Source organism: Aythya fuligula, chromosome 3 (assembly GCF_009819795.1).
Source record: "Aythya fuligula isolate bAytFul2 chromosome 3, bAytFul2.pri, whole genome shotgun sequence".
NCBI lineage: Eukaryota > Metazoa > Chordata > Aves > Anseriformes > Anatidae > Aythya > Aythya fuligula.
In genome coordinates this window covers 87993588-88014534 of record NC_045561.1, presented here as the reverse complement: position 1 = coordinate 88014534, position 20947 = coordinate 87993588, and the positions used below count along the sequence as shown (strand labels likewise).

Sequence of the window (20947 nt, the reverse complement as noted above, 5' to 3'; positions counted from 1 at the left end):
GTGAGGCTAGTAAGAGAGTCTCTGAAAGAGCAGGGAAATACTGAACGTGTGTGACAGTACTAGTGCTGCTTTTGAGCATTTTAGTCTCATCTTGATTTAATCCCTGTCTCGAGTGCGTTGCCTTGAGGGGAGGAACTGATAGGAGCCTCTGTGGTTCTGCCTCGTATTTTTCTTCTTCCCCGTGTGGCCAGTGGAGGCAGGACTCTAGTGTTAGTGGTGCTGCTTGTTGAACCACACAAAACACAACTGCTGCTTACATATTTTTCTGTTTTGGTATATCTGATACATAATGCTTCTGGAAAATGTTCATGGATAACTTCATTGAAGTCTGGAGTAGCAGAGCACTTACACGGCCCAAATTGTGTGGGGAAGTCACGGAGAGAGCACTGCACGAGCATGCTGACGTGGTGCAGCCACCCAGCCTTTGGTGAAGCTTTGGCAGAAGAAGTGACTCTTCAGGAACTGGCTGGTGACCATCAGCTGTGTAAATCTCCTTGCAGTTAATTCTCTATTCCACAAGATGGAGCCAGTTATTTGACAAATGCAGTCTGTCAGCCAGCTGTGCTCTTTGGAGGCAGAGCAGCGTACTCGTAGTCGGTGACATTGGAGCAAAGGGAAGAGCCACGGAGCCGGAGTCTGGCAGAAGACATGGATGATGCTGGCCTGGAGAAGTTTGCTGTGGACTATTTTGAGATGCACAGGAGTTAGTGCTCTGTTACCTGTAATATTTGCCTTTTTTCCTTCTAGATTTTTTTTTTTTTTTTTTAATATATCTGTGTGGGAAGTGCTCCTGCCGTCGCCTTGGCTAAGCGTGTAGCTGTACTTCGACTTTGGACCTGCAGGAGCTGATGGACCTCGGCCCACGGTACCTCTTGTGATGCGCTGGAACTCGTCCAGTTTAAATAACACGGAGGAGAAACATACCATCAGAAATCATGCCCTGGAAAGGGAAAAGTGGGAAGATCTTTGAAAGCTGTTCGGGGAAAGCATCTGGTTCAACAGAAAAACACATGAAAATGATGGCTATTTTTCACAAAATTCATACTTTGAAATCATCTTAGAATATGCGTTGTGTGAAGACAGATCACTTCAGCAGCTTAAAAATTGGACGAAAATCAACTTATGTGAAGATTTGTGTTTAAAATTGTCGGTGGCTTTCAGGCGCTTTATTGCTTAGGTTTAAAGCAGCTGAATTCGGATGTTGAAATATTCTCATCTTTTGGGAGCTGTGGATGTTTTTGCAAGTAGGGAGAAGTTCTGTGCAGTAACTGTAGGGGCATGGGTGTTTACTGGAAAAGGGGGGGGGGGAAGGCTCCCCAGTTTGTTTCTGAAATTCCCAAGTTACTTGGCAATTTCTAGCAAGAACACTTGAGACGTGTTGGGCAATGTGGAGCCCTGTGGCTCTACTAATTTCATTCTAAAAGTCCAAATGGTCTCTAATAAAAGACTACTTAAATACTTTAAGTACGTCGCAGTCAGTGGTGTTTCTGTGCATCTGGTTAAATTCTAGTTTCTGATCCCAACCCGACCCCATTCCTGGATGCCAGTGAATCTGGCTGTGGCTGACCCCGGTGACCAGCCAAATGTGCACCCGAGCTCTCACTCCCCTCTCCTGTGAAATGGGGAGAAAACAGGAGGGCGAACAGACTTGAGGGTTGAGACAGTGGCAGCTGAATAAGGAAAGGAAAAAGCCCTGTGCACAAGGGAAACCGAGGAGTTCATTCAGTGCTTCCCATCGGCAGGCAGCAGTTTGGCTGCTTCCTGGAAGGCAGGGCCCCGTAACCACATCTGTCCCCTCTTCCTCCTCCTCTCCTGGGGCTTTTCCTGCTGGGTGCAGTGGCACAGTGCAGGATGTGGCCCAGAGAAAGCTGGCTGGCCCAGCCACAGCCAGCCCCGGGGAAACGTCGTTTGCTTTTCTCCAGTTAGCATCCAGGAATCCAAATTAATTTATGTGAATGTGTAACATCGCAAATACAAGTTTCTGTCTGGGTTTTATGAAGTTTGTGAAGCTTAAATTTCAAATTGAAATTTTGTCCCCGTTCTGCTTCTTCAGAAGAAGAATGGCAGCTACAAACACAACTAAATCTGCACGATAAACCACGTGTGGTTGTATTTGGTACTGGTTATTGTAATGGTTAATTGCTAATGTCAGACTGTCCTAACAAAGACTGCCAAATGTTCACAAGAATAACCTAGTGCATTCAAAACCTTGTCTTAGAAAATAGCAGGTAGCAGCTGGACTTACCTAACTACCTAGTAAGAACTGAAAGGTAAACTTAAGTCTAATCAGGAGACAACATAGAAGAGGAAAAGTTTAAATGAAACAAATAGTTCTCATCTTTGAAGCAGCAGTCTGCCTTTGGATTAGTGAAGTGTTTTCCTGGGTGTACCCAGATAGTGTTTGAGAGGCTTCATGGACTGCTGGAAGGGGCCACCATAAGCACGTTGCACTAAAAATCTTGTGGCTTTTCTACCTGTCTTGTCTTTAGCCGTGATGAAAGAGGTGGAAGATATTTTTAAGTAGTTAACTGTATCTTAAACGGCAGAAGGTATTTGAAGTGGATTTGGTATCAGAAATGGTACCCCGATAGCAGCAGCATAGAAAGTTGGTGAAGTTCAGCCCAGCCGTTCCAGTAAGAAGCTTGTATTAAATGGCTTTCAAAAGAGTAAAATTAACTATTGTGTTAAAACTTGTACCAGACAACATTTCCTACTAATGTTGGCCAGCTGGAGTTGCAGTTCTTGAGAGGTGAGGTATCTTTGTTACTGCCATGTGGAGGTGTTTTAGATAACATCAATTAGCAGTCATCGACTTTCCTAATGTTCAGTCTCCATTGCTGAAGCCAAACGCCTGTTTTCTTATGTCAGTAGCAGAATATGTACAGCAGATAAACTAGCTTACTTTTCTAAATTTGTAAATTGTTTATTGAATCAGTACAATTTAACCTTGAATGTCTCTGACACGGAAAGGTTTGCAGGCCGCCAACTTTCTGGCAAAGTTGAGCAAAGCTCAGTGGCATAAAGCACACAGTCGGAGTGGTTCTTTTTGTTCAGACTGCCCTACTGCACGTACAGCAAGTGTTTTGGTGCCCATACAGACAAATTATTTTAAAACTTCTCTTTTCTACTGCTTACTGTGACACAATTGATTTGTATTAATTACTTCTTATTTGAAATACATAATACTGCACATTGTCATTAGTCTGAAATAAATTCAGGGATTACATATATGCATTTTGGTCTGGCCTCAGGTTTATTAGTGTTATGCCACTGCTTAGTTTGTTACTCCGTTGCTCAGTGAAGTTTTATTTCCCTGAGTTATTCAGAAATAAGTAAAAATTAATGAACTTTGAGCTTCTGGGAAAAAAACAAAACCATTCCTCTCCAGGAGAAGAATAGCTGTTACGTATTATGATCTTACTGTTTGTTAGCAATTCTAAGCTAAGCTATTAAACTACCAAGTTAGCAGTCTCCCTCCTCGTTTGTTAAAATAGATTTTGGTCATGTTGAAACCTCATCCCAGTCTTGCCCTGTTGATGTATATGGGGACTATAACTGAGAGAAATCTGAGGAATAAACTAGATAGGTGACCTAAAACTGGACAAGCAGTTGGGTGCACAAGACCTTGCTGTAGTTGTTTTAAAACATCTTGGCTACATTCAGCAGCTGCACAAGCTAAGGTACGTTAACCACAATGGAGTATTTGTAATATGTTTCATCTGGTGCATATGGTGCATTTCAGCTGAAACTTGGTTTCTGGATGCCAGCAGCCTGCACACCCTATGCACTATATGGACTGACTGAATAGGGTGCTTTGTGTATGGAGTATTTTATGGGGGGAATGGCAGGTCCGGAGGCTGCTAGCTTTTGAGCTCTTTTCAGATGTATATCATAAATAGTTTGACTGTTAGTTCGTACCTGGTGAGTACTTCTGTAGAAGTGTAGTTTGTGCAGCATTAGTTTCAGTGAGTAATGGTTAGCTCTCCTGACCCCTGAAATCTAATTTTATCATCGTAGCACTTCTTTGTAAAACTGCCAGTCACCTTAATCACTTTGGTCTTAAAGGTCAAGCGCTGGACATCAGGGGTCTGACTTGTTAAGGTCATGAGCAAGACAAATTAAAAGCAGAGTGGCTACTCCTGCTGTAGCTAGTAAGAGGAACACCTCTGGCAGTAAAGCCAGGGCCCGGTGTATGTGCTAACAGTGTGTTAGTGGTGTAATGCAAACTGCTGCAGTTATGGTAATGGGCTGGGTGCCCATCTGTCCTACAGAAGGGAAAGTGATTGCTCCAAACAAGCTCCAGCTCTTCAGTGTGTGTCTTCTTTGCTTCTGGGTGTTAATTATTTGATCACTTTAATTGTGTAGAGTTCAGAACTAGATGGAGTTTAAAACACTGCCTTTAATGCTGGCAGTGTTCAGAGTTGGAGTAAAACAACGTAAGTGAGAGTCACGGAATCACCCCAGGACATGGTTGGCCCTTTTGGCTTCCAGGGCACGCTGCTGACCCGCATTCAATTTGCTGTTGACCAGAACCCCCCAGATCCCTTTCTGCAGGGCTGCTCTCTCATCCAGGTGCAGAATTGGACACTTGGACTTGCTCTCATTCAACTTCAGGTGCTTGATGATTGCCCAGCCCTCTAATTTGTCTCAAGATCTCTCTGCAAGGCATCTCCACCCTCAAGAAAGTCAACAGTTCCTCCCAGTTCAATATCATCTGTGAACCTACTTAGTATGGGTTTGAGTCCTGCATCCAGATCATTTATAAAAACGTTAGAGAGAACATTAAAGGGCATTTGAAACGAAATTACTGCAGTCCCAAATATCCCAAGTGTCTGTGAGATTTCAGGTCAGTGTATTCTAGGTCTGTGTCAACATGTTTCTCAGCTGCATTAACAGTGATAAAGTTCATAAATCATCTTGATTCTATAGGAAAATTCATCGGGCTGTGAATGGCACCTCGTTAAGTAGTTCAGGCATCAAGGGGACTGAACATATTTCATTTTCTACTGTACTTTGTCTTGGGTATTTTGATCGTTTGGCTGTGTAAATCTCTGTATAATCATTCCCCAAAAGCTTGTACGCTACTGTTGCATATGTGAGGTATCAAAGGATTTGGTGCATTCATATATGATTGCTCTGCATTTTATTTCAAGTTTGGTACAGGTGCGTGTCTTAGGTGGCTTTTAATTGGAGAGAACAGAGTCATGCCAAAGAAGATTGTCACAGTATATGGAATTTTGAGAATAACTCATGTATTTCCCTATTTCCTTTAGGTCCAAGATGGGCTTCCTGGAACACTGGTGTTTTCATTTGCATCAGATGTGCTGGAATACATCGAAATCTTGGGGTCCATATATCAAGGGTCAAATCTGTCAACCTGGACCAGTGGACACCAGAACAAATACAGGTAAAATATTAGAATGTTTTCAAATTGGAAGGAATTCAAGGAATCCTTTTTGAATGATTGAGTTTATCATGAATGTTTTACAGTCAAAGTACAGAGACAGGAGAGCTACTGTGATTTTCAAATGTTTAAGGGCACCTTTAACTGTCTGGCAAGGTAACTTAATATCCCTATGTGCACAGAAAAGCTACAGAATCAAAGAAAGATGCCTCCAGTTTTGAGGAGGTGTACTTAAGAGTATTTATTCTACTTTCCTTTATCCTCGAATCTTTCAAATGTGTTTCTATATAAATAAAATATTGAATGTACTCTCTAGCTCTTCTGATTCATTGTAAAGAGACTGTGTCCTTTATAGATATTGCAAGCCATTTTTTAGGTTTCATTCCATAGGATTGAACAGATTGTAGTCAGCTACAATCTATTCACAAATACCTAATGTATTATTTAAACCTTTTTTTTTAAATATAATCTTGGTACACAACTTGAATTACTAGAGCAAGGGATCAGAAATACTCATGTTCACATGAATCTTTATTATGCTGAATGAGTTTGAGAAGCTGAAGCTTGTTAAGTGCTATAAATTTGGGATATCTGAGTTCTTTAAAACCTACAGCATCATTTAAGCACACCTTTAGCATTCTGACCATCATGATTTGAAGTATAAATGGTCAAGAACTAACTGTTTTCTATCACGTTTCCTTAGTGCATGCAGGAAATGGGAAATACTAAAGCAAGACTACTCTATGAAGCTAACCTCCCAGAGAACTTCAGAAGACCTCAAACAGATCAGTATCCTTTTTGCTTTAGTTTTCACATTGAAATGACTTTAAATGCTATATAGAAATTAGTACTATTTCAACAAAAATCTGCTTTTGGCATCTCGTTATTTTGTTGATACTGTTGTGTAAGAAGTAGCAGTGGAAGTTGGGTACGGTTCAGAAAAGGTTTAAATTACTTCGGTTATAGCAAATCTACTTTGTAATGAGATTTGGCAAGCCCCATTTATTTTTACTGTCAAAAGAAGTGACTTCATAAAGTCCATGTATGTAAGAAGTTAAGAGTGATACCAAAGAGCTCTTGATTCTGTCCCTATCTTGAATAACTGCCAGCTGAAGTTAGAAGCATTTGAACAGGAAATAATGAGCTGAACAGTAGAGAAAAACAAGTCATTGGATCCTATGGAAAGTGAAGTACAGATTTCTTCCTCTAGATTAAGTATAGTTCAGTTTTCTGAAGTTCGAGTGTGTGCAGTCTATGACTATGACGTGAGCATAGATGATAAGTATGGGAATATCTGAATAAACCAAACATCTCTGAGAGCTGCCATTTGTGTTGGTGCCTGTTTGTCACTAGGTACCTGGAAGGGGAGGGTTGGAGGAAAAATTGTCTGCCACTGATGGGATGGCTTTACTCAAAAATTAGCTTTCTGGAATGTACTGAATCCTTTGGATAATTTATAGTAGCATTAACCTAGGTTTGTATTAGCCTCTGATTTACTGATGGCACTCTGCAGGTAGGATTTGCTTCACCTGATCTTACTGGAACTCTTAACTGTAATGAGATACTAAACACTTACTGTTAAGTGAGCTGAATCTTTTCCCAGCTCTCTTAACCTGACACAGGCTATAGAGGCTGATAAACTGACTTAGCTGTAATTGGAACTGAATTTTCTTTTTCTATATCCCAAAGTGATCTTGGTTCTTCTGTTTATTAGATACTATGCTTGATATGTAATGTGCTGAAGATTTTTTTGAAGGGTAACACTCTTCATTTTAATGAGCACTTGGGGAAAAAAAAATGTGTTTCTTGACATTCCAGTAGGTTTTGCATTAAATGTACATAAGTTTAAGGGAAAAAAAAAAAAACAACAACAACAAAAAAAACACAACTGGAACCACATAGTACTGTAGTGTCCCAGCTGTAATACTTAGGTTAAAACTTAATCAAAAGTCAGTGTATACCTCGAGATAATTATATAGTCTTTTGTCAGTTTCTAACTGGTTGAGTTGGTAAACTGAATTTATTTAATTGCATATGTCCTCTCATTAAAAATACGGTGCTAGGAAAAATGATGACTGTTTTCTGTTTTAATTCTCTTCTCCCTCAATTTTGGCAGCTTCTTAGCTGCTCGACATTGGTAATAACTGCTGTGATATGAACTTTTTTGCCATCTTTTTGACCTTTTGTATCAGTACAAAATCATTATGGTCTCGAAAGTATTCTGGTTGTGAATATTCTTAATATTCTGAAGCAGCTTTTGGATGAGCTGTGAAAACCCTTTGCCTTACAGTGATCGTTTTTTTATATATTATTTTATCTTAGCGTTTAATTTCTTGTAGCACTATAATGTACATTCTTCTACTTTCTGGGTAGATGAATGGAGAAATGGAGAAGCTTGCAGGGTTGGAATCTGCCCAAAGTCTCCTGATAAAGGTCCCCCGATCACAAGACTGACCTTTCTGAGCATTTTCATTTTCTCTTGTACCTGACAGGGGTCCTCTGGCCTGGAAGCTGGCTTTGAGGATCTTCTTGATGTGAACATTAGTTTACTGTTTGAAAGCGGTTTTGTTCTAAGAGTAAATTAATTTCCCCCCTTTGTTTTACTTGTCTCTTAAAACAGTTTTGGCATCTGTTGAGGTTGCATTAAAGTACTCTGCTAACAAGGACACGGTGGGTTCCTGACATAAGACATCATTCAAAACTTGGCATACATTAACGTGGGTTATCTTGAATAAAGTGGTATCTTTCAAAATGCACCAGTTCATACCCCAGTGTAATAGCATCCTGAAAAAGTAAACCTTCTGAAATCTAAAAACTTCCGAGTGTTTGGTATGTATAAAGAACAACATATGTATAGCTTGGAACTAATATTTTAAAGAGCTCGAGATACCCTTTAGAATGTAGATACATTTGAAAAGAGAAAGAAAGTAATGTTTTCTTTTTGCAGCTTTTTTATGAGGCAAGTGTTTAGGTGACACTTGCATGCCTTTGAAACTAAGTATTATTGTTGAATATAAAACTTGATGTGTGAAAGGAAGTAACTGAGTGCTCTGAGCTCAGTGCTAATCTTAAGAGATACAAAAGAGTACTGGGAACTAAGGTACCTTTCCCTTGATTGAGGAAAAAATGGTACGGGAATTAAAGATGCAATGAACCTCAGCTTTCACAGCTGAAATCTTGATTTCTGAATGGATAATCATATTGCCAAATAGATAAGTAAAAATTTAAAATTTATTCTATAGATACCAGAGAGTCAGCTTTACTAAAATTCAAGTATTTACTCTGCTTTGGATGAGCTGCTTTATTAAGCTGAGATAATACTTGAAGAAAATAACTATTGTCCTTCCTGTGTTCGAGCTAGCAAGTTGTCTGTTCTGGTCTTCCTTGTTAGGATGCTTGCTGTTATTTCCACCTGTGGTTCAATACCTTTTTATCACTGCTTTAGTTTTCTTTCCCTTCCACAGAGATGTTTGTTGTAGTGGAATATTCTTATAGAGGACTTGCTGATCCCAGAGGACTTTTTATGATCAGCTTTCGATGTATGCTAGAATTTGTGCAAATCAAGAAACAAGAACATACATCTCACCTTTTTTTCTGAACAGAGAGCGTTTTTTCCAAGTTACGATGATAAATGATCCTTTAATTATTTACTGTATTTACTGCGAGTACCTTTGCAAGTATTTGCAGTGCTACAGTTCTGCAGCTTATAAATACAAAGTGCAAATATCATAACTGTGGAACGCTGGGTTACTTCTAGTATATCTTTCTGATACTTCATTAAGAGGTGAAAATGACTACTTTTCTGCAGTAAAAAGCAGCTCTTTTTGGACAATACAAGAGCAATTGATCTGTGCAGAGTAGTTTCTGTTCCATTATTTTAAAATGACAAAATGGTTTGGAACAAAATCTGCAGTTCTTTCATTTGAATAACCTATCAGCCATTTAACTTACTGTTGCTATTTATCGGAATGCGTATTTTCCTTAATCTAGCTGTTTCCAGAGCCGTGGAATTCTTCATCAGGGACAAGTATGAAAAGAAGAAGTATTATGATAAAAATGCAGTAAACACCTTCAATGTAAGTAAACAGTTTCACCAATAATTGTGTCACTTTTCTTACTTGAGAGCTATATGAGAGAAATGTAGAAAACATTACACACGTTAAAATGTCTTTCACAGTAGAAAACTTTTTGATACAGAGCTAAATGTAACAGATAAAATTTCTTTTATCTGTTGAAATCTATTCCTAGATTTTGTAAGTACAACATGCATTGTCTATTGCATTTTTAACAGCAAACTGGTGGATTGTAATAACTTTCTTCAAGCCTTTTATATTGTGGTGTTTTGTTCTTTCAGTGATGGATAGTTCTTTAACAGTATACTTTTGAGTCCTTTCTGAGTATCTTTTTCTGTCATAGAAATAAAACAGAATTACTGTTCCTGCATACCTTGGTTTTCCTCTTTCTCTGTAATATCTTGATGAGAGGTCCTAAGGTGTTTTGGGTCCCTTTTATGAGGGTTTTGTTGCTCTGCCAAAATGTTAGAACCTTGCTTCCAGTGAGGTGCACTGTAATAGCAAATGAGTAATAAGCCAATAAAAAATGAAATAGTCATACATTCACCAGAGTAAGCTGGTGAGAGATTTCCTTGCAAAGCAGTTTTGAGAATATCAGTCCTTACTGAAATTCAGAATTCATTTGTTTTCTTGATAAAGCAGTTCATGGGGTGTACAATCTAGTTTATACATCTCATTTTTTGTATAGGTATATGTATACTTAAACTCCCGTATATCTACATTATTTAAGTATGGCCTAACACAAAAAAAACTTACTAGTCCATCTGACTAGGCAGTGAACTTTGTCAAAATGAGCCTAAGGATGGGAGTAGACTGCGAATTTATGCTGCCTTTGCTGTTTGACAAAATGGGTCTTCAAAAGATGTTCTTATTTTAGAAAATTTAGAAAAATGTGGAAATCAGAGAAGTGAATTTCATCAAGCATTATTGCAGTAGGGGAAAAGTCGCTTCACTTAAACCACAATTTATATTTTACCTCTTGAATTACTGTTAGCTACCTCTGTTATTTTAATTACAAAGTAGAAAATAGCAACAATCAGTTGAAACTAGTATAAAAAGCTCAAAAGACTCGCAACGTACTTTTAAGCACAAAGCCTATGTGTCTGGTATAGTAGTCTACTGCTGCTTTAGTAGATTTGAATGAGTAATCAGATTTTGCTTGTAATACTGCAAACTAATATAAATCGTTTTTAACATAGCATTGAGAATAGAACCCAGGTAAGCTGGAGAGATTCACGTTACTGCTGAGTAGGGAACAGCATTTTATTTCTTCCTACCTGGACTTTTCTTTCCTTGACTAGTATAAATTGCGTAATTTTTCTGATTAGGACCAAAATCTGATTATGAAATACTTTAACAAACAGACAAATCCTGCACACTCGTATCTACCTGCTTTTCTTCAGGGCCATCAGACATTGGGTTTGAGGTAGGCAATTTTTTGCTACTGTAGTAGCAAAGTCCTAAAAGCACACAGATTCCCTGAACTAGTGCAGTGCCTGCCATCCTGGTCGGCTGCTTGTTTTCAGTTGCTCTGCTTGGCTCTGATCCCAGTCCAGCTTGTGCACGCTTGTGTTTGTGTGCCTGGTATTCTGTGATCACCTCTTTGTGGGCTTTTGGACTGACAGGGAAGAGGAAGAAAAGGTGAACTGAAGGTGGGCCTTCATATTGTGCATGTCTGATGCACTTCTTTTCTCCTCCTGGAGAGCCTTTTATCAGTATCACTCTCAGGAGCTGTTGGTTGTGAACAGTTTAATTTGGAGATGCATATGTGTATTGTCATCTGGTACAAGGAGCCCCTTCTGGGTTTGAGCAGGTAAAACAAGTGCAAAAATCGGTTAGCTAGACCTTCAGGGCTGCTTTCCTTAATCAAGTGATTTTGCTGAAGTGGTGTTTAAAACTTCAAGGGACTTCCCTGGATTTGATTCACCGTTAAAGGTGCTTGTGATAAAAGCTTCAAGCAGCGTAAAAATTGTACATTTTAAGAGAATCTGTTCAAAACCATACACAATTTTTCATAGATCAGTTTTGGCAAGATCAGAAGCTTTTCAAGTTTGTTAACAGCACAGTGTCTGTGTTAATGTATTCTGTCTGGTGGAGTCAGGAGTCTAAGTGTCAAGGCTCCCTTCTTGCTACTGTGGTTATCAGGATTCTTGTATCAAAATGTTAATTACATGAGGTGTTTTTTCTGACAAGAAGACTGGTGTAGTACTAAATTGAGTTTTGAGAGACCCTGACTATAATAACAAATTTCTCTAGTGGCCAGACTTGTACTGCCATCAAACACGCAGGCCAAAAATAAGCAAATATGAAAAATTTAATGACTCTTGTCATATATATATTTTTTTTTCTTCTGTTTAGCTTCTGCTAATGTTGCACTATTTGACTTTGTTTTATTCTGATCGGTGGAAAACAAGGACAACAAAACTATGAATAAATAAGCCTGCTATGAGGCAAACTGTTTTATTTTTTGTGCCCCATGGAAGCATCCTCAGATAGACTGGGTGCATATGACATGGTGCTGAGTTTGCACAACTGAGGTTTTTTTTTTTTCCTTTTTTCCTTTCCTGCTTTTTCAAGCATCTGCTCAGAGGGCAAGGTATGACCAACAAGCATGGAAGGAGGCAGTAACTTCTGTAAGCTCCACACAGCCAAATTCAATTCAAGCTTTATAAGCAAGAGCATCTTTTTTTGAAGTTAAGGTGTAGTTTAGGGAGACGTAATCCTCAGGAATCCTTTAAGGCAGGTGGTTTTCATTTGCAAAAGCAATTATCATTGAGCCAGCCCAAAGACTGGGAATTTCAGAGTAACTTAATGTGTGTCAGCTCTTTGAGGAATCGTTACTGTTGTAATGATCTGTAAATGTCTAGATACAGTTGTAGGATTCTGACTGAGACTAAATTGTCAAGACAGCTGTATGGTATTTATTGTATTCAGAAAAATGTATCCTTATTATCAAAGCATATTCCATGTAAGCAGCGTAGCCTGTGACAGAAGTAGGATTTCTCAGGCCGGTGCCCATCATATTTCTCTTTCAACATTAATTAGTCACGCTGGTATAAAAGATTACCACTTCCTTTCTCAGGAAGTACTTCATAGCCTTACTGTGGTGAGACCTTGGTTTGTCAAGATTTTGAAAGGCCAGTTGCTTAAGGAAGCCGAGCGTCCATCTGACCGGCTGCCTTCCTGGTTTGCTTTGTTGTGATGGAAATTTGAAACATGCAGGACTTCATGTTTGAATTCTAAAACTTGAGGAATAATACAGATAGAAACAAGTGAAGCTGATTATGTTACTTAGGAATATGTTATCTTTGTATGAATACTGTCGGATTTGACAGTAGGAACTTTTTTTGCTTATTGAATAATCACTTTGAGAGCAGCAGTAATTGTTAACAATTTGACTAATTTAAAATACTTCCAACATAATACTGTCCACCTAAGTCTTTTCTGCCAAGCCCCCAAGTTTTTGAGCAATATGTAAGCTGTAAAGGATGCCACGTGCAATGTGGAATCTGTTAAAACAAACTTCACATAGCCAAAGGATCGGGGTCTTTATGAATGTGATGCATCTAAGACAGTCATGTGAACAACTTGCTGTGCACTGTGCTGTGGTATTCGACTTGATTTACCCCAAAAGCTTGTGCAGAGCAACTGAGGGCTTGCATGGCTTCTGTAATTAACTACAGATACTTACCAGAGGTCAGGTGGTGTGAGGTAATTTTGCATGTTAAAGCTCTTCCTCAGGTGGGTGCTGATATGAAGCTGTTCAAGAATATCATTCCACTTCAGACTTGCACCTGAGTTTCACTACAAAGCAAAGGCAAATCCTTCTGTAGTCATACTGTGGTTTTGCTGTACAGAACAATCCGAGACATGAAGGGTAAAGCATGCAGAGTAGTTTCTCCTTCAGTTGTAAAGACTGTTGCTTAGTAAATCTGTTGTTTGCTGTAGGCTCTCATTAAACTCTTTATGCTCTTTTATTTTTTCCTGGAGCGTTCTTAGACGAGCACAGCTTACAGTTACACAAACACCTTTCCACAAAAATCTGAACTTGTCTGCTTAAATTAATGACTTGGAGGACTTCGCCAGACTTGTTGCAGTAAATAGAAGTGGAGCAGATGTAAGCCTAGTCAGAGACACAACGTATTCCAAGAGAACGTAGTATAAAACTGTCATTATTTTTAGGAGAATAAACTGCCTTACTATTTTTGAGGGCTGTTCCCTGTTACAGCAGAGCATACTTAGCTCTAAAGTTGGGTATGAAAGGGGGTTCCTAAATGGGAAAAATACTGTACAGAGAAGGCAGCTGACTGTTTTAATTCCCTTGATTTTCAGTCTTTTTTTTTTTTTTTTTTTTCTGGTTGGGCTTTTCTACTGTATTCCTCCCACCAGACTTTAGTACAAGTGCAGATAATTCTTCTGTTTCTGTATTTTTGACTATACTCTTTTATTATTCTTATTTTTTTTCTGGTACATATTGATATCTTTCTGGATTATTTAATATTCTCTTACTTCCTCATACCAATTCCTGCTACTTCCAAGAAAGCCGTGGATGCAGGCAGTGATGAAGAGCCAGAAAAAGAAACTTTGGTTGTTAAGACTTCCAGATGCAGCCTGTAGTTGTCCAGCCTATGTGATTGTGCAAGGCGATTATTATTATTATTATAAATTTCTTCTGGTGATATTTTCATTGTTGAAGCTGTGGCAGATACAGCTATTCTCGACTTTGAGGTCGGGTTCTTTTTCCCAGCTCGTATGAAATTTGTTCTCTGTATTGCAGAAACAACATTTGCCGTAGGCTTTGTAACGCCGCCTGATGATGTAAGATGTTCAATGAGTTGAAAATGGGTTGTATGCAGTTCATCAATAAAACTTAGGATAGAGGCTGAAAAAAAGAAAACAGTGTATTTACAGCTAATGGTATTTTTAGTTGAACTATCATAATTTTTGATTCTTTTGAAACACTTGTATGGCGCTGAAAGCAGATTGGTTTGCAACTGGAGCAGCTTAGTTTGAATGCAGGCTGAGGAGTGTTCTCAGGAATCTCTTCAGAACGTCACAACAAATGTTAGGCCAGTTTTCTCAGTGAAGTAGAGCACATTTCCAAGTATTAACTCATTTTTGTGACTATCAAGACAAAGCCCTTATTTGTCAAGTGCACTTTTTGGCCTTGTTTCTTTCCCTTAATTCTCTAACCAACCAAAGACAAATTACTTGAAAACAGAAGTGGAAATGGGGAGAGTGCTTTTAGAGATCAATTTCTAGCCTGGAAGAAGTTCAGAGATTAGACTTACAATATTAGTAACTGTAATAACTAAACGTGAAAACTAAGACTCGATTGCTTCCCCTCCATACTGTTATCCTAAGAAATAGATATGCATTATCTGCTCAAATAATAGGTAGGTGGTTCCTAGTTGTATAGGAATATGAATGCGTGTTGTGTTTCTATCATTGCTAAACAATTTATCTGATACCAAAGCTGCTGCTGTACTTAATATTTATATATAATTTCTGCTTAGCCTTTAGTAGGTTTGTCGCCAGTATGTGGAATGATGTCTGAGGTGGCAGTAGTGGGTGGAATTTGCTCTTGTTGAAGGGAAGGTGTTGTGAAAAGTCAGAGCCCTGGGCTTGCTAAAGGTCTGAACAGAGCTCCTGAAAGAGCGTTGATTGGTGTCTGTGCTCGGGCATGAGTTGCTGCCTGATTTTTGGTCACAAGTGGAATGATTCAGTGCTGTGATTATACCCAACAATGTGAAGTGCTCAAAGGGTAGCTAGTCTCGTCTTCAGCAGAAGTTACTTGTTCACTCTGGAAAGAGGCAAAAGGCGTTCTGCATCTGCAAAATCTTTTTGAAAGCTTTTTCTGAACAGAGCATTCATCTCAACTGATGATCTCTGTATTGAGCTCCAAATACTTGTAATCAAAGCTATACACCTGGTAAGGTGGCAGGAAAGCTGATAATGAGGCCAGGTTCTTAGATGCAGTGGCCAGGAGAAATTATTCAAGTTGCACAGAGGTTTGGGAGATCAAGTTTGAAGCCATCCTATTTCCTAACAACAACAACAACAAAAATAGCACCTCTCTTTGATATAAAATAAAAACTATGAAAAGACAAGCTTGTTTAAACGTTTGTTTATATCAAATGCAGAGACCCTTATGTCATATGAGTAACGAGGAAAAGAAGCAGTGAGGTCACTGTGTTGGTTGTGTATAAAGATGAGTGGTGTAGCTATTAACACAAGTATCTCTGCAGTTTTTAATAAAAGTATATAAGAAGAAACAGCACGACTTCTCGGAATGCCTATGGAAACTGCCCTGTAAGGGTGGATGGTAAATCAGCTTAAGCTCCCTCCAGATACTTTCAGCCTCGGGGAAATAATGAACTGGTACAACTTATTCACACTACGTGTAGTGTGAATATATTATCATGTACTGATGATACTCAGAATAATAAACAAAGTTTCTGCATTTTAGAAAGGGTGTGAATTATGTATGCAGCAGAAGTTCTACGTAACTCTTAAGTTCATGGGAAGAAAAGAATAATGGGCCTACATTTTCCATGCTTTAAGATGCTGTGTATAATTTAAGAGCTTTGAAATCAGGCAACTGGATAAAATGTGATGTGAATTTAAAGAATGTGGTAACACATTTTCCAGAAAGTTATCTTAAAGGAGATTAGTGTTGTAAATTTATTATGGATTTAAAATATACCGCATGGGCAATTTAAGATGGAGAAATTGGGGTATGATAGAATGGGTGAACAATTGCTTTATAGTAATGAGCAATGAGCAGCATTCAGAGTCATTGGCTTGGGGAGAGGTTACTGGTGGCTTAAAAATCAAAACAGCTCCGCTCCCAATATTACAAGAACCATAATCACAGAATCATTACAGCTGGAAAAGCCCTCCAAGATCACCTGGTCCAACCACCCCTGTGTCACCCACTAAACCATGTCCCTAAGCACCACATCCAACCTTTCCTTAAACACCCGCAGGGACAGTGACTTCACCACCTCCCTGCTGTTTTTAATGTTTTTCCAAAATGGAAAATGTGTGAATCAAGTGATACAAAGCATCTTTGAAATATGCTAAACATGAGGAAGCACAGAAACACCATATGATAATGACTTGAGGGCAGGGATAAAGCTATTTTGCAAGATCGTGCTGTTGGAATGATTTAAGCTACAGAATTGCAGAGTAGCTGTTTGCCTCAGTCATCTTTGTTCTCCGCCACTGGGTATTTGTACACATTGCTTATATTTCTTCCTCCTCATTAGCTTTCTGTCCTCCAGACTGAACAGTCCCAACTTGCTAAGCCTTTCTTTGCCTGAAAGATGCTCCAGTCCTTTAATCACCTTAGCAGCTCTTGACTTGCTCCTGTCAGCCCATGTCTGTCTTATGCTGGGGAGCCCAGAACTGGACGCGTTGCTGACACCTGCCCAGCTTGTTCACCAGGACCTCCAGGTCCTCTTCTGCAGAGCTGCTGGTGATGGACTGTCCCACTGTGTAGGTCATCGATGAAAAAGTTCAGTGATACTGACCCCAGCGTCAACACCTGGGCATAAAACTAGTACCTGGCCTTGAGCTGGACATCACCCAACAGTGGTTAAGCAAATAGTTTGGAGAGGCCAAGGTGTGAATTTTCTGTGTGCAGCTGCATTCCCAGCAGTAGTCACATGTGGTGTCTTGCTTTCCCCTTTTCCATAAGGAATAAAGTACTTTCATTTGAGGAGTAGTTAACACAGGTGAATTGCCTAGCTACAACTTCCTATGTCCATGTGGACAAAAACTCTGCCAAAGCCGAAATCGGTAGTGATTGAGTTGCCAGTTCAACGTCAGTCATGAAAATGTAAACGATCCTGGTGTGCAGCGGAGCAGGCATTGCCACTCCGGAGGAAAAAAGGTTTTGTTGTGAAGTGTTGGGAAGCTCTCACCGAAGAGAGCTCTTTTCCCCGGAACAAATGCAGAAACATCTGTTGGGTTGGACAGGGGAAATGGAGAGTGCTCCAGTAAGAGATTAAAAGCATCTATTCTGTTCATCCAGTGTCAGCCTTTAATCAAGCCATGTTGACTCTGTAACATCCCAAGAGGATAGATACCTAAAGAGAAGCTAAGTAACCTAAAGAAACATGGGCAGCCATAGGTATGGATGCTCGTGAGGTTGGGAAAAAATATATATTTTGCACTGAAGTCAAATACTAGCAAAACAAACTTCCAGATCATTGAGTCTCTATGTGATGTAAATGTTCTGAGTGTCTGTATTTCTGCACACATACTAAAAGAACTACAGGCAGGTTTTGCACAAGCTTTGCTGTATTCCTGAAATGAGATGCAAGCACTCTAAAGGAATGGAGGAGAGACAAACCTGTTCAAAATAGTGGCTGCACAGCATTACTGGGTTCTTTGAAAAGCCACCGACTGCTGTGTTTTGTGAAACGTGGGGCATTGCGTCTGTTCTCCATAGCGTCCAGCAGCTACAGCTGTGAATGGCAGAAATGTTTTACTGGCAAAAAGCCATCGCAGTTAGCCTGAGGAACTTCTGCAAGGATTCAGAGATAAGCGTTAATAAAAGTATGTTAACATTCTTGTACTTCTTTTAAAGAGATCTACTCTTGAAATACTATAAAGTGGTAAGCAGTTGTGTGTGCACATCTGCTAGGACTCAGTGATTGCTACTGCTTTGAAATTGTTTTTTCAATGTGTGTTGGAGATGTGCAGTAATAAAGACAATGAGAAACACACCTAGTAGCCAAACTTAAAACCTGCCAAAAGAGTATGGAGTAGTCCCCCTGATTTAAGTTATTTCCCTGTGTATTGTGTGCATTTAAAACGGCCACTCGAGGGCACCTTTGCATTTGGTTCAGCTGCTAACTTCCTGAATGTATTGACCTGGTTTGGTAATTGACTCATTTTTTAATATCTTGAATCTTCTGAATGATAGCACCATAAATGTCAGGTGTAATGGGAGCTTGTTACAGGTTTCTAAAGATTTAACTTGAACTCTCTAATAAAAAGTTAAATAGTCAAATGCAGTACTTCAAGAGAAAGATTTTGGAAAAACTGAAACTAAAAGTTGATGAAAACTTTTGACATTAATGTTCGTAAGTGTTTGTATGACTGCTGCCTATCACCAGAAATATCTTAGTAAAAGCTTAAGTAAAATCATTGTTAGATTTTGTGCATGTTCTCTGATAGCTTCATTTCTTTTAACCTTACTTTTCACTTGAAATAGTTTCTGGTGTGTAGGCTGTAGCAAAGCTGTAGGGCCAAAGACTGCTTGTATTGGTGCCTTCCCATTGCACTACTACCACGGTGTGTGTTCGGATAGTGCTACTACTAAGAAATCCTATAGAAGCTTTTAATGGAGAAAATAGGAAACTGGTAACCCCTTTCTGTGTAAGAAGGACAAGGAACTGGATTAATATTTTAAACTTGTAGGTCCGTGCTTTTCTGTTCTTTCTTTCTGAACCAAAGAGCCTCTTAGAGAGCATAGTTGGAAATGAAGTCTTATGGTACCATTACACATGTACGTATTTTCTTGTTCTGCACTGAATATTCTTGGTGTTTTAAAAGACACTGATGAGTTTCATTGCACAAAAGGGTTGTTTTGGCCAATACCAGCTTTCTTAAAAGTACTCCCAAAACAAACACTGGAAAGAGATTCAAGAATTGCTAAAATGAAATGGTTGCAAGTCCTTAAGTCTCAAACTCAATTAAAATTTTATGATCTTAAGTATATAAATGCAGAGCCTTAATAAAGAGCTCCATACTTCACTGTCTCTTTTAGGCACTTCTGAATTCACTTCTCAATCACAAGGCCCCACTATTCTTAGGTTAAAAACTAAAATGAAATATTCAGATGCTGGTTGTCAGTTTGTAATACATTTTTAATGCATACAGGCATGTCAGTTTTATCCTCTTCCCAGCAGCATGTACGGTTGGTTGTAGGGGTTGCCACTGGTTTTGTCTGGTGGTTTCAAGTGCCAACAATCAACTGTTGCTGACAGCTTTCCAGAGCAGAATGCTAGCATATGCTGTTGGAGTGGATCAGCGTGTGCTGCTTTACTTGGATTCAGGAAAATGGCTAGAAACAGCTTTTAGGTTTTTGATATAGAAATTCAGATGAATTTAATGTTTTATACTTGTGGCCAAAAGGCTTCGGTCATTTATCTTTAATGGCTTTGGTGACAAACCTCACTCCTACCACCTACTTTCTCAAATGCCTTTCTGTTGCATCTGAATTAAATACAAAGATATTTGCCATTGTCCTGCTGTCTGCTCTTCAGACTTCATAATTGGTATCAGCACTGGCCTGTTTTTCTAGAAACTTTCTTTTTGCTTCCAATGGAGTGTAAGAAGTGAATTAAAACTGACAAATCAGGGAAGTGGTAACAGGATTATTGCTGTGGAGTGGTGGTTTTGCAAACCGTGTTTTTTTTGGCACTCTACAGAGGGGGATGTCTGCTTGTAAACAACAGTATTTTAGGGACTGGAAGTTGCTCTCAGTTGGAGAGCTGATCTTCCCTAGCGATGTTTCTGATCACCCCCACAGAACATTATTAAGAAAGGCTGGTAAATGCCAAACAGAAACCATGTATTACTATGAGATGGGATCACATAGTGCTGCTTTGCAATGATCTCAGTCTACTAAAAAGGTTTTAAAATCATTATTAAAAACCGTGGTCGGCCATCCTGCGCGGTGATCAGCTATAAATATTCAAGGTGCGTTTGGGGCTTTCCACTAATTAGGGGCAGTGTGAGCAGCACAGCCTGCAGCACTGCGGAGCTGGGTGAGCGACGGGTTTGATCCAGGAGCTGCTCTGAACCTCAGCACTCACGCTGCTGGCCAGCCGGCGCTATCAGCACAACCGTGGAAGTAGGTCACCGAGCAGATGCTTTTTCAGTTGCCATTTGTTAGTCAAATGAGCTTCGTTAGCTTGCCAACAAACTGGGACAGCTTCATGTGCTGCTTTAGCACTGTAGTGGTTTTAAAAACAAAGATTTGCTGGAACTGTAAGGCAGCAACACACAACTTGTTAGCCACTGTTCCTCGTCAGCGTTTCAGTTGTTCAGTGACTTTATGAACTTCACTAGTGGTGTGCCAGCAGTGCAGGCAGGGTCTAGAAGCTCTCAATGCTAACTTTGAGAGTGCTCAAACATGCATTTTTGCAATAAAATCATCGGAATAGTGTTGAAGTTGTTTAAGGATGATTTATGCGAACGAGAAGGATTATTTGATGAGGTTTTTGCTGTACATTATAACATGCACATCTGTGGAGTGTGCTGCGGTTTGAGAACAAGAGCACACCACGACCTTGCAAAGTAATAGTCCGGGGACAGTACAAGGTTTTATTGAGATCTCAGAGCATCAGGCAACTTTAGTGATTTGCAAAAACAGTACATGTGGCTGAGTTTGACTTAAAATTTTTGCAAACTGGAAAACAAGTTCTTGATGATTGAGTCTTGTCTCTTTATG

At 39.4% G+C, this 20947-nt stretch overlaps 1 protein-coding gene across 1 annotated transcript in view; it reads left to right on the top strand.

Annotated features, from left to right (window-relative positions):
- SMAP1 (small ArfGAP 1) overlaps window positions 1–20947 on the top strand; it is an 83159-nt gene that overhangs the window by 11816 nt on the left and 50396 nt on the right. The window contains exons 2-4 of the mRNA XM_032184099.1: window positions 5274–5407; window positions 6108–6193; window positions 9405–9480. Of these exons, the coding sequence (XP_032039990.1) occupies window positions 5274–5407; window positions 6108–6193; window positions 9405–9480 (296 nt within the window). The remainder of the gene's footprint in view (window positions 1–5273; window positions 5408–6107; window positions 6194–9404; window positions 9481–20947) is intronic.